This window comes from Dermacentor albipictus, chromosome 9, assembly GCF_038994185.2.
Source record: "Dermacentor albipictus isolate Rhodes 1998 colony chromosome 9, USDA_Dalb.pri_finalv2, whole genome shotgun sequence".
Lineage (NCBI taxonomy): Eukaryota > Metazoa > Arthropoda > Arachnida > Ixodida > Ixodidae > Dermacentor > Dermacentor albipictus.
Window position 1 is genome coordinate 44,164,043 of NC_091829.1, and position 13,556 is coordinate 44,177,598.

Consider the following 13,556-nt stretch of genomic DNA (forward strand, 5'->3'; position numbering starts at 1 on the left):
CACGGCGTTGGGGCATCGCTTTTCCCCAGATAAGCGCAACATCTTGTCGACGAGATCAAATGAACCGCAAACGCCGGACAGGTTCCGCAGCATTAAAGGCGTAATTGCAAGCTGCAGCCACAAAACACCAGTTCGTTATCGCTCTAGCAGCTGGTCGATAACTCCCCAGCGCGCATTGATGACGTCGTCCGTGGACACCAGCTATACATATTTAGCAAGACGAATGTGGCTATTGCCATTATTTAGCAGACTACCTGGCACAGATGGAGCTATGAGCGCCGAAATTCTGCATATGTGCATTTCTCACGGAATAGATGGCTCATCCATCATTCGCATAGTTTCTGAATGAGTTTAGCTCGTCTCAGGTCCCTTTAACTTTGCGTCTTGCTCTCGGCTTGCTCTACTAGAGCCTTCGGTCTCTCGGGGGTGTGCTGACTCGAGTTATAGCACCTTGTTCTTCAATTTGCCAACGCATATGGTTCGAACACCGCTTGCATCGCGCTGTCAAGCCATTGCTTGTCGGTCCGCTCGGTGCGTGGAAAGCGTGAGCTTTCAGCCGGTATCTCTATGAGCTGACGGTGGCGCTGGTGCCTGTGTTGAAACAGGCGAGGTTAGCCTGGCGTGCTTGCCCGGCAGTTGTTGCGCCTGAGCACTTCCTACGCTACTAGTATGGGTGTTTTGCCAAACGTTCATGAACTCGGTGTCTCGCAGGAAGGCACTCGATAGGTGGTTGGGGTGAGAACTTATTTATTTGCAATGAAATCGCTGCGGGGAGACTCTGAATGGTCGGAGGTACTTGGCTTCCGATGGGTGGGGCTCTCAGTCCAGGGCTCCGCTTGCGGCTGCTGTTCTGCGGGACCGGTCAATCAGATTCAGCTGATATTCAAGGCCCTCGCTGGCCAGCAGCTCCTCCCATCGCTCCGCTGTAGGGTGTTGTATGGGGGGTACGGCAGTTATTGCCTGACATGCCCACGTGATGCGGTATAGGGTGGCTTTAGCTGAGTTCCATGGGCAGCGAGGAGGGTATGCCGTAGGATGTACTTTATTGAGGATGTGCAAATTGGGATACGTGCCAGTTTGAATTTGCCTCCGACTGACTGATTCTTTATTTAGTGTTCAGTGGGCAATCGATAGACGCATAACTATTTCGCTTACTACTCCTATTCGCGCAACGACCACTGGTCCTTTGGTCGTCCCAGATGGGATCAACGCAGATCACCACCTATGGAACTCCAATTTGGTGTCACGGTGCTTCACTGCACACGGTCATCACTTCCTTCCTCTTTTCTTCTTTCTATTCCCCCTTTCCCTCACCCCAGACTAGGGTAGCAAACCGGACGCTCGTCTGGTTGACCTTCCTGGCTTTCCTTGCTCTCTCTCTCTCTCTCTCTCTCACACACACACACAAAACACACACACACAAAACACACACACACACACACACACACACACAAAACACACACACACACACACACACGCACACACACACACACACACACACACACACACACACACACACACACACACACACACACACACACACACACACACACACACACTACGAACTCTTCGTGGTTCACTACGTCTTAAAAGGCCGCGTGTGGAGTGCCCCTCTTCCGTAGACCTGCGCTGACTGTTCTCACAGGCGGTACCTTTTCTGGAGCGAACACCGAGAGAGAGCGAACCGTCACTTATTCCAAGAAAATCTGGGAGAGTAGTATAAGTCTGTACGAGAAGGCGAAGTAATTTTGTTGATATTCGTGGCATCAAGATGCGAAAGCAAAAAAAAAGAAAAAGAAAGAAATTCGCTTGACTTTTTTAATAAACCGGCTGTCTTTGTTGTATATCATAGGGAGTACTCTCTCTCTTACTGGCGGAGCTCTGTGTGACACTTTGTGTGACAGCTGACCACGAACAAACATGTGAAGTTTACTTTTAGTTTTCTTTCTTTCTTTGGGTGGGGAGGGGGGACGGCGGGTAATGAAATGGACTGGGCTTGATATTCACTACACAAATCTTGCAGAAAACATCTTGTATACCTGCCACGGGGTAACCCAGTTGCTGCAACTTTGAGCTGCTAGACTCCAGGTCGACGGTTCGATACAGGCCATGACGGAGAAGGAATGCAAAAAATGCCCGTGTACCGAGCAATGTGCGCACGTTAAAGAACCCCAAGTGGTCAAAATCAATCCAGAGCCCCCACTACGGCGTGCCTCATAATCAGATCGTGGTTTTGGCTCGTAAAACCCTAAAACGAAAAAAAAAGAAGAAAGTTTTACATGTCTGGAACCGGCTACGAACTCCTGAGACGATAGGCTTCAGGTATTGCTTTAAGGACCAATCGTCTGATTCGTTCGGTTAAAAAGCTAATAAGTCTAACATTCAGATTACCCTGTCTAATCACCACACCGTGTCATATTAACATGTATGCCTGTATGGTAAAAGACATCACGAGGAAATCGCTCAATTATCGCGTCTTTCCGATTTTTAAATAAACTCGAGCGTATTTTGTATTTTTGTTTTTTTGAAGCACGCCCTGCATGTATGAGATCCGTGCCAGTTGCTTAGGCGCACATATATATATATTTATATATATATATATATATATATATATATATATATATATATATATATATATATATATATATATATATATATATATATATTACCATGGCCGAAGTGCGTAAGCCCAGTTATGTGCGTATAGCCTGGATTTGACGAGACAGAGATGGTTGGCAAGAAGCAGATATTTAACCAGTACAGCAAACGCTTGCGGCCCTTTGAAAACAAAAACGAAAAAAACGAACCTGAAATTTTGTTTGACGACAGCCATCTCTGGCCAAATGTGGGAGGTGATTACAGAGGACTACGAACGCGCGCGACAGACTCCTGATCACGTAGGTTCTGACTACAATATTATTTATAAGAAGATTGCACCTTAAAATGGTGGCGAAGTAGTCCCATCATTTCTTGCTTGGTTATTTCGTTCGCATTCGCAATTGGGCATCAAAAGGGGACATTGTTTTTCGCTTCAAATAAACCTTCACCGATGGTATACGCCGGAATATTCCGACTGCCTGCGTGCGCTTTTATTTCCTTGCTTCATTACTTCACGTTCCACTTCACGTTGATGTCGACAGCAGGGTCTCCGCCCGTCAGCAAGGCGTTAGTCGTTACCTGAGCGCATTAATTTCAATATTTTACACAAACGGTGATTCCCACTTGGCTAAAGAAGCAGTCGGGTGTCGCCAATAGCCGTCAGAAACGCTATATATTACCAGGCGCCGCGGCTTTTTTTCTTTCTTTTTTTAGACGACCAGGGGTGGCTTGTACGAACATTTAATAAGGAAAGTGATAACGAATTTAAGAACGCGTTTTTAAATGTTTCGTAGACAACGCCTAGTCAACCCGAGAACGCCTTCTTAAATACCTTATTATTTTCGTTATTAAATGTCCGCGCAAGCTTCCCCGGATCCTCACGGCGCTTCGTTTCATGTTTCGTTCTCTGTCCCTGACGGCGTGTACAGACGGGCACCCTTGAGGCTGGGATTCGAAGCGCGTGTGTCTACGGAATCGCACGACATATACCGCTTCGTCACGATCCAACTGCGGCCAGGCCCGTCCGATAAGTGAAAGCGCCCAATCAACCGGCCGCTTGCCAGCAGCAAAGCACCCAGGTTTCGATAAGGCTTGCCGTGCATGTATCCCGCAGCTTGCCCTTGACACCCGTTTCTGGCGCGTCTGGAACCCAGCGGCCACCGCCAGGTGTCGCGTAGGCGCAGTCCGAATTCGGCGCTAGTCAGCTTCGGACGTGTGCGGTCTTTCTTCTTTTTTTTTTCCTTGCGCCGGGAACCTTCTTCAGTTAAAATAGGTGTAATGATGTTCTAATGAAAGCCAGTGGTATGTAGGTTAGTTTCGAGTTCGCGGCTGCGTATGGAGAAGAAGTGGGGCACCTTGTAGACAGGCCTTCTGCTACAACCAACCTCGTCTGCTTCCTCTCCGGTCAGGTATGTGCGTTGCTCGTGCTTGTGTTTTCAGTGGCGCCAGTTAATTAGCGTTAAGGTCCCATACTCTGCAGCTGATGACGTTATTTTTCGTTCTGTAACCAGACGTTCCTGTACGCACGCGCACGCTCGTGTCCGCGAGAAGTGAAATAAGAGCGCGAGTTATCACGTGTCGCGTGTCCGTCTTCTGCCGTCTGTCGCAGACAGCGTTGTCGTCTTGGTAGAGTGACTTGCCTCTCGCAATATTTTGAAGCGGCCATTATGTAATCTCTGTCGTATCACGGCCACTGCGTACGCGTTTGTGTCGGCGTCTCGTATTACATAACCGGTGTTTTGTCGTTTAAGGCTATGCAAAATTTTAAAAAAAGGCGTATGGGAGATTGCGCAATTTTCATTTATCTGGATTACTCGAAGAGGTGCGCGACTTGCACAACTGAAAATGCACGACTGACTAATTAGCCGAAATTCGATAATTATATGCGTTGTTAATTATTTTACGGCGCATATTGCAGTTCAGGAATTGCAGCCACTGAGCTCGCGAGGAGTATATCGTCGTGAAACTAATTCTTGGGACATCATATATACACTTCTAAAGGGTGCGATGAAATACATTGGCGTTTATGTTACTTTTGTACTTGAATGCACGATGATTAAGCTTTATTTACTGAGATATGGATCATTGTCTGTGCTTCAATGCATAAAACGTCGTTTTTTGGAAACGAGTTAATAGTGCATTTTTTACAGGAAGAAGGACGGCGCATACCTTTAAATAGGTACTTGCCTCATAGTTCGTTTCAAGTTAAAATGCCTTGAAAACGTAGTGGTTACAGTGCGTAAATTGAAATATGTTCGTTAGTTAATAAGGCATTGTTAATTATTCGATTACGCAAATAATGCTCGTCTCTTCAAGCAATTCAGTGCATAGAATCCTGTTGTTCTGTCTGCTACAGGCTAAAGAGTTCTGTATAGCTTGAAAAAAGCACCCTACAAGCTACATATTTGTTCAATTTTTACGAAATGTTCTACCATAGAGAAATATGGTTCTATTATCGGTCGTGAAATGAAACGGCGAACAGCAGAATATGCGCAGCCAAAGCATTTGGAGGGGACAAAAAAAAAATCGTCAGTGTCAGACGGCCGACATTATTTTCAAGACCCGTAATGGCCGACGCAGAGCAAGATTTTCAAGGCGCGCCGATTCCGGCATCCCGCAATGTCTTTCGCCTTCTGCCCTTCTAGTCTGGCCTACGTCATGCAGCCGTGGCTTCTGCGGTGCTCTTTTACCCTTCGCTTCAGCTCATTGCCCGTTCTCGACTTTGCACGTACTTTCCTTCTACTTGCCCCTCTCTCTCTCTCTCTCTCTCCCGCCGGTTCTGTGCTATCTGATCGTGGCTACGTCTGGCTGAAAAGTGATAACGCAGTTCGCGCGTGGATTTCGCCCCCTGAAACGAATGATAACTGGGCGCACCTTTCGAGCATCGTCTGCTGCAGTTAAAGGACGCTGTGGCGGGAAGCCGCCGACTGGCATACCAGACGGCAAGATTCTGCGTAATTGCAGCTACTCTCTTAAAACGGTTGCACCCTTTGGGGTGTATATTTGTCCCACAACAATAATCGTCATCTGCCTTGCTTGCGTTTCCTTTCATGAAAACTCGGCGCTCGCTACTTTCCTGTCGAGAATGCTGCGTCACACTGATAAGGCGCATGCCGTTCGTGACTGGAAAGTACCGGGCTCGCAGCGTTAAAGAAAGGAAACGCGGGCAGCACGGATGACGATTATTGTTGTGGGACAAGATACGCCCCAAAGGGTGTAAATTTTTCTAAGAGTGTGTGTACCGAAACGGGTGCGGTGTCTATGGCATTTGGGCTGCTGATATCGGGAGTTTGAATCCCGGCTGACGGACGTATTGAGCGTTCTATGTCGTCTGTCAATTTCATCGTTAGCGCTACGTGGCGCTGCATGGGATGTCGCTTCTGTAATATCGCGCAGCCACCGTCGGCCTTCTCGCTTTCCCTCCCACAGTATCCTGGTCCAAACCCTTCGGTTAGACAATCATAGTGCGACTCGTGTCCCAAAAATGGGAACCAGTGGTCCTAATTTGCCTTTCCGTAGTACTGGGCACATTGCACGGCTATCAATAGCGTAGGTATCGGGGGCATAAACGCCTTATGTTATCACCGCTAAATTCACAATGCGCAAGAAAAATTAGAGGGACTGAATAACATCAACACACAATAGTCAGACTGACCCCCTAACCATTATTACTAAATGCGCCTGACCACGCCGCTTTTAGGTCTAATCTTGCAAAGTGCGCTCTTCGAAAGAAGGAAGGAAGGCCTTGGAAGGACTTGGTCTTTTCGCATATGCCTTAAAGTGGATCATGCATACGAATTAGGCTGACAGCTCCTTCACCTTTGCTGGCCCAGACATGCGGAGCCTGTGTAGGTGGGTCCGAGGATGGCGACTGAGAAGGTCCGTAATTTTAGGTTAGTAAGCGGGCCGTAATGCGACGTTTCATATTTTATTTCAAGAGCGCGGTCCCCGAAATTCTGCTACGCGGAGTTTAAGCTCGCGGCCTTAGAATTTATAATGGCGGCCATCGTTCATTATGGAACAGAATTCCGTGATGTTCTGCTGCGGTGTTGCACAAGGGTGTATGTGTCAAGGTCGCAGTACGCGAAAAAGAAGTGTGCTTGGAGTAATGCTGTAGACTTTATGGTAATGAGGGTGTCTAAGAAACGGCTTTGCGGGACCCCTTCGTCCTGCGTACCTTAGCAGGGAAAATTGCATGAATTCCTCGCGTAGTTTGCTTCCATCATTGCCCGAACCAGCAAAGCACTTGAATGTTTCACTTCTCTTTCGTTCTTTTCCTTTCTTTCTTCTTTTGTGTGAGCTAAGAATTTATGAGCTAGGTATTTGATAGCCCAGTAATGCGACGACGCTTTGCAACGTTAGACTGCCAATGTTCAATAGGAAAAAATTAACAAATTGCCTGAAGTACACCGGCTGTCCCAACTGAATGTCGACATGAAAAAAAAGAATAAAATAAGCGAGCGCTTTAAACGGAAGGGCGACCATTGTGCATTAATTGGCATTATTGAAATTCGCTGCCCATGGCACTCTGGGGGATCGGCCATGAGTCGGGTGGAGAAAAGACTGTTACCGTCATGTCTATTTTTCAGGAAATGAAGGTGAAGTAAGCATCTTGTAAACGTGAAATAAAATGCCCACTGCTTAGATATGAATGCTTAAATATCTGAATATTGCTGTAAAAAAATTGTGCTCTTTCTGTGTGTATATTCCCACCAAATCGTTTTCTTTGTTGGCAGTCAGCATTTCTTCAACACCGCCGCCCCACTGCTCTGTAACAGTATTATCATTTCGCATAACGTGGACGTCTAATCACTTTTAATTAGCCAATCGATAAAGCGTCTACAAAATGTTACGGGTGAGCATGCAAAATGACCGATAATTGCGTTTAGATCAAGCTAGGTCATGAGCGGCATTTTTTCCTGATGAGCAACAGCGCGCTACAGAAGAAAAAAAGAAAAGATGCCGCGTCACATCGCTTCTACGCGAAGCGAAAGTGGTGGTATCAGACGTAAACCTGTCCATCTTGACCTAAGATGCGCGCCGGAATCTGCTGACGCGTCGGGGAAAGAGCACAGCATCTCGTTCCTAGTGCGATAAGCTACAGCTCTTACTTGATGATGATATACTTATGATGATGATATACTATATCCTAGCTAACGCTAGCCGAGCTGTTCAACGAACAATAATATTACAATAAAAGATACAATTATAACACCTACAGTGTTTGGTCGTCGGAGGTGTGACAACCAAACGCCGTAGGCTTGAAAATCGTATCTTGCCCTTTGTTTTTTTTTAACCTGTTTTTTTTTTTAGTTAGACAGCGTGGCTAACGCTATCACTCTTAAAACGGTTGCACCCTTTGAGGTGTATATTTGTCCCACAACAATAATCGTCATCTGCCTTGCTTGCGTTTCCTCTCCTGAAAACTCGGCGCTCGCTACTTTCCTGTCGAGAATGCTGCGTCACACTGATAAGGCGCATGCCGTTCGTGACTGGAAAGTACCGGGCTGGCAGCGTTAAAGAAAGGAAACGCGGGCAGCACGGATGACGATTATTGTTGTGGGACAAGATACGCCCCAAAGGGTGTAAATTTTTCTAAGAGTGTAGCTGGGACAGCCTATATATACACTAGGTGTGCGCACAGCGCGACAAATGCCGAAGCGAACACGTCCGGGAAATGTCCCTTCACGCCTGGCCTTAAGAGGAAGCTTTAGCTCGGACCCAACTCCGACGCGGCCTATTCAAATACATGTAAAACGCAAAAACGGTTTTCTGAGATAACCCGTGACCGATTTTAGTGAGATTTGTTGCATTTGAGAGAGAAAGGTAAATTCTAGTGACTGTTGGAAGCGGAATTTCGATTTAGGGCTTGAATTTTGTTAAAATGATTTTCAAATATTCGACAGTTTGAAAAAAATGGAAGCACGAATTTTACAAATTCATTGCCTTGCATCAAAAACAGATATCGCGGTTCTGTAAACGGCGTCCATTAGATCAGTCAAAGCGGACAAATTTGATATGTCAGTTTACATTTTACGGGAAGTTGTTGCGTTGTTTACAAGGGTTCTGCGAAAGCTGTATTTCCATATTAGTAAATTTTTTTTTTATTTTCATGTGTAACATATTAATTTTGTCCGCTTTATATGTACTATTAGATTCAATTCACAGAGTTGTATTATTGTTTTTTGTCCTTGCGCTACTGAGTTGTAAATTTCGTAGTTTAGTTTTTTGAAAATTTTTGATTTTTGACAATTTTTAATAAAATATTGACGACCTAACTCGAAAATTCGAAACCAACAGTCACTATATTTTAAGTTTTTCTTTTAAATTCAACAAACCTTGCCAAATTTGGTGCTGTGGTTGCCGAGAAAAACGAATTCTCCTTTTAAATGTATTTATATAGGAGCACCCGGCTAAACCTTCCGATGATAGCGGCGTCGTCCGGTGAAAAAATACGCGCAACATACCAGCTATAAATAGATCGAAAGGGAATGGTTTAGTTGCCATGGCAACCGGCAGTCGGTCAGCTAGCTTGTAGCGAACAGGACTGCGGGAATGTTTCTGCCTTGCTAGCAGCCGGGACAGCGTTGTCACGTGCGTGTGACGCTATAGCACGCTGTGGTGGCTTTGCGAGTATAGCTCTAAACGGGCTCCAGAAGTATCTCTCGCAACTCCTGAAACGGGCTTCTTTCGATACCTTAACGCGAAATCGTGCTCTGAGGAGGACTTCACGAAGGAATGCAGTCAGTTGCACTAAAGAAAAGGCGCGCACAAAAAAAAAAAATTCAGCGACTATCACGAATGCGAAATTTTAGTGCAGCACTATACGAGTTTTCATTCGTCCGTGGCCTAATGCTTTCAATATCGGGCTTAGGCTCTGCGTTCGAATCCTGCCGTCGGGCAACTTTAGTCGTGTTGCTTCATTTATGACACATTACTTTGTTGAAAATGACCAGTTTACGAAGTCACAAAGCAGTTTGAAGCAAGAAGGATGACGTTTAGGCAAACCCATGCACTTCCCATAATTACTGTGGTGGCTGAACCGCCCCCATTGCACCCCGCATAGACACTACAGCCAGATCTCCATCTAGTAATTATTGTATAAACTTTATAGTTAACCTTAGCCCAGTGTTTCGCGTCGTAACACTCTCGGCATGCAACCAAAACAATGCATCGCATTAAAGGGGTGACAGGTAATGTACATAAACATCGCATGCGATTACCCGTTGCATACATGGCAAATGCGGTTGTAAGCATCACATTTAGTTTGAGAGCATTTCAGTATAACTGGTTCACGAAAGCATCGCTTCACAGATTCCTGCGTTGGATTTGCACAAATTTTTTTTTCTATATCACTTTAGAAGGCCACTGCAGCATAAGAAATTGTCAATAATACGTCGCCCACGTGGAATGAAACCCGAATAAGTAGAGTGAAAGAAGGAGTGGTGTTATTGTGCACTACGGCAACATCTTATGCCTGCCAAGAAAGAAATCCCGCTCACAGCTGTCGACGTCACTCATTAGAGGTGCTTTAATCAAAGTTGTAAGTTATGCAAGCTTGGTGGCTTACTCTTCCGTAGAAGCAAGTCGGTCACTGCTAGTGACGGAAGCGGTTTCGACACGCCAGAAAGTCGCATAATAGCACAAAACGGATGCCGACGTCACATGATCCTATTATTTAAGTACCGACTCGACATTTCCGACTTTATTTTTCTTTTTAAGCGTTAGATGGTCACTGAACTTGATAACCTAGAAAAGTATACTGATAGGCCTCAGTGCCCTGAATATTTTACTATATTAGCTTTTCCAAGAGAGAGAGAGAGAATAAACATTTTTATTAGGGAAATGCAGCTAGGGAGAGGCGTCCTCATTCCAGAATGCCTTGAGCTCGGGCCGCGTCCTGGGCCCTCGCAATCATCCGTTGCTGATCCTCGAGGTCGGAGCTGGCCAAGGCTCTCTCCCAAAGCTCGTTAGTGGGGTAAGGGTTCGGATGATTTAATGGTGCCGCTCTGCAACCCCCTACTATGTGCCTGAGGGACCCGGGCTCTGCGCAGAAGCGGCATTGCGGAGAGAATTTTGTAGGGTCTATGAGGTGATTCCTGGTTGGGTGGGGGAATGTATTGACCTGTAGAGCCCGGAGGAATCGCTCCTGCTCTCTAGGTAGTGACTTGTGTGGTGGTGCATATGTTCTGCGGGTTAGCTTGTAGTGTTGTGTGATGTCTTGGTAAGAGACTAGAGGGTGCATGCGCTCGGGTTCAGATTCCTCGGCGTCGGCTAGGTGGGTCAGATCTCGAGCCACGTGGTTGGCGACCTCGTTGCCAGGAATGCCTTGATGAGCTGGCGCCCAGATGATCATGACTGATCTCGTTGGCGGCTTTTGATTGATGATCCGGAGTGTAGTGGCATGAATTCTGCCGCTAGCAAAGTTGCGGCACGCCTGTTGGGAGTCGGTCACTATGACTTCAACCTCTGTTTGGGAGAGAGCGAGGGCTATGGCCGCTTCCTCGGCTTGGAGGGGATTGTTTCGTGTGAGCGAAATGCTGCTCCGATGTTCTGTGTTGACGACTACGGTGGCTGTTGTGGCTGCGCGTCTGGAGTAAGAAGCCGCGTCAGTGTAGGCTGTAGAGGGTAAAGTTCCGTATCGCTTGTGTATGGCCAGGGCGCGGGCCTCCCTTCGCTCTGCGTGGTGCACTGGGTGCATATTGCGAGGTAGAGGACGTACGGTGATGTTTCTCCGGATGGCATGGGGTAAGCTCACAGTCTGAGGCGGCGGATGGCTCAGAGGGCCAGAGAGCCCCAGGCGTAAGAGAATGGACCTCCCTGCTTCCGTAATCGCCAGCCTTGTTCGCTGACTGGATAAATGTACCTCGATCAGATCCTCGGCCGTGTTGTGCACACCTAGTCGTAGTAGGCGTTCTGTGGACGTACTGATTGGCAGACCCATCGCCTGCTTATATGCCTTTCTGATCATTGTGTTGATTTTCTTGAGTTCCGTCTAGTTGAGTAGTGCGTACGGAATAGCGTAAGTTATTCGAGACACGACGAAGGCTTGGACAAGCCGAAGCGTGTCCGCCTCCCCCATGCCTCTTGTCTTGGTTGTTATTCGCCGGATCATGTGCGTAACTTGGGCTGTTGTATTCTTAAGCTTTTGAATTAATATTGTATTGGTGCGATCCGACTGGAAAACCATTCCCAATATCTTTACGCTCCGAGACGGAACGATGGTGTGTCCCTCCAGCTGTATGTTGATAGTGGGCGAGTCGCATCTGTGCTTCTTTCGCGGTGAGACCAGGAGTAGCTCCGACTTTTGGGGGGCGCAGCTGAGCCCGCGTGACTTAGCATAGTCGCTCACCACGTCTGCAGCTTCCTGCAAGCGGTTCTCCAAGAATCAGTTGCGGTTTCATTCTGTTTCATTACCCAGAGGTGTATGTGCCATGACGTCATGACACAGAAGGTGGTCACGTGGGACAACGTGACGTCGTGGCCCTCGCTGCTACTTACATCGGGCCACGCAACGAGCAACAACACGGCCGGAGGTAGGGCCCAAACCGCGAGATGAGTTTTCTTCCCACGTGACCGCCTTACGTGCCATGACGTCATAACTCAGACCGAACAGCTACTGCGGGAAACAAAACTAACCTGTCTTTTCTTTTTTTTTTTTCGTCTCCAACAGATGTCGAGCATTTCCGCTTCCCACGTCCTGCACGACAGCATGGTAAGTATCGTTCCGCCATTGTTTCCACGTTTTACTGCTTTGTTCAGATGCGCAAAAGCGTCACCGCACGCTATGGCCGCATGCTCGACAGATTCCTTTTCATATACGGATTTCAGCGAGCGTTCGCGAACTAAGCGAGGCGGAGCGTGACGAAAGCAATGGCGCATCTGCCAATGCGCGTTATTTTCACGTCGCATAATTTTTCTAATGCATCAACAAGATGTCCAAGATGTCCATCAGAGACCACTCCGTGGTCCAGGCGCAGGAACAACGTGCTTAAACAACGGTTCGCGCTGCTGCTAAACGCCAGGAGCAGCGCAGAAGCGCTGCCGCGGAAACGATGAGACCGAGGCGCCGTAAGCGACAACGCCGTCAAAACCGTGCAATTGAAAAGCGCCAAGCGCACGCACGTCATTCCCGCCGTGAGCAGTACGCCGCAGGGTTACAGGAACGCGAGGTCGACGCAAGGCGACGACGCCGACGAGACCTCGGGGTCGTAGCCGATGCTGCTCGCGGTCATCGAGTTCTTTCTGTCCATGCGGACGTGCGCGCACTTCACGCCGCGCACGTGTACTTAGCCAGCTTGCGTTTAATAAAGGCAAGGAGCAGAAGGCCAGGACTCAAGAAGAAGAACACAAATGACAGAACCGGCACCGGTCCTGTCGTTTGTGTTCTTCCTCTTGAGTCCTGGTCTTCTACGCCTTGCCTTTACTGCTTCAAGCAGGAACCAACTAGCCCAAGCAAGAGTTTTACTTGTGGTCAGGGCGATTCGTAGTGCCACTAAAGCTGGATATGGTGTTGGACTGCTGAGCACGAGGTCACGGGATCGAATCCCGGCCACGGCGGCCGCATTCCGATGGGGGCGAAATGCGAAAACACCCGTGTCCTTAAATTTAGGTGCACGTAAAGAACCCTAGGTGGTGCAAATTTCCGTAGTCCTCCACTACGGCGTGCCTCATCATCGGAAAGTAGTTTTGGCACGTAGAACCCCGTAATTTTTTTTTTGCTTTTCCACCGTAGCGGCGTGCCTCATAATCGGATCGCAGATTCGACACGTAAAATTCGGGAAATTATTTCAGGTTATTTAACGCGTCGTAATACGTCAAAACCTAGGCCGATCCCGAAGAGTGCAGTAAAGTCCGGTACGCCTACTCCCGTCACGTGAGCTGTGTTGCCGTAAAGTGCGGGCCGCAGTGACTCTGCCCCTATCTCGCCCCCAGCTCGCTCGGGAATACTCTTTGAT

At 47.6% G+C, this 13,556-nt stretch overlaps 1 protein-coding gene across 3 annotated transcripts in view; it reads left to right on the plus strand.

Annotated features, from left to right (window-relative positions):
* Positions 1–13,556, plus strand: part of LOC139049752 (mucin-2-like) — a 167,414-nt gene that overhangs the window by 9,011 nt on the left and 144,847 nt on the right. For 2 of the 3 annotated variants that reach the window (XM_070525550.1, XM_070525549.1), the window contains exon 2: positions 12,272–12,313. In XM_070525550.1, coding sequence (XP_070381651.1) covers positions 12,272–12,313 — 42 coding nt within the window. Of the gene's footprint in view, positions 1–3,780; positions 4,008–12,271; positions 12,314–13,556 lie in introns of those variants that run through there. The other variant, XM_070525551.1, reaches the window with a different exon arrangement.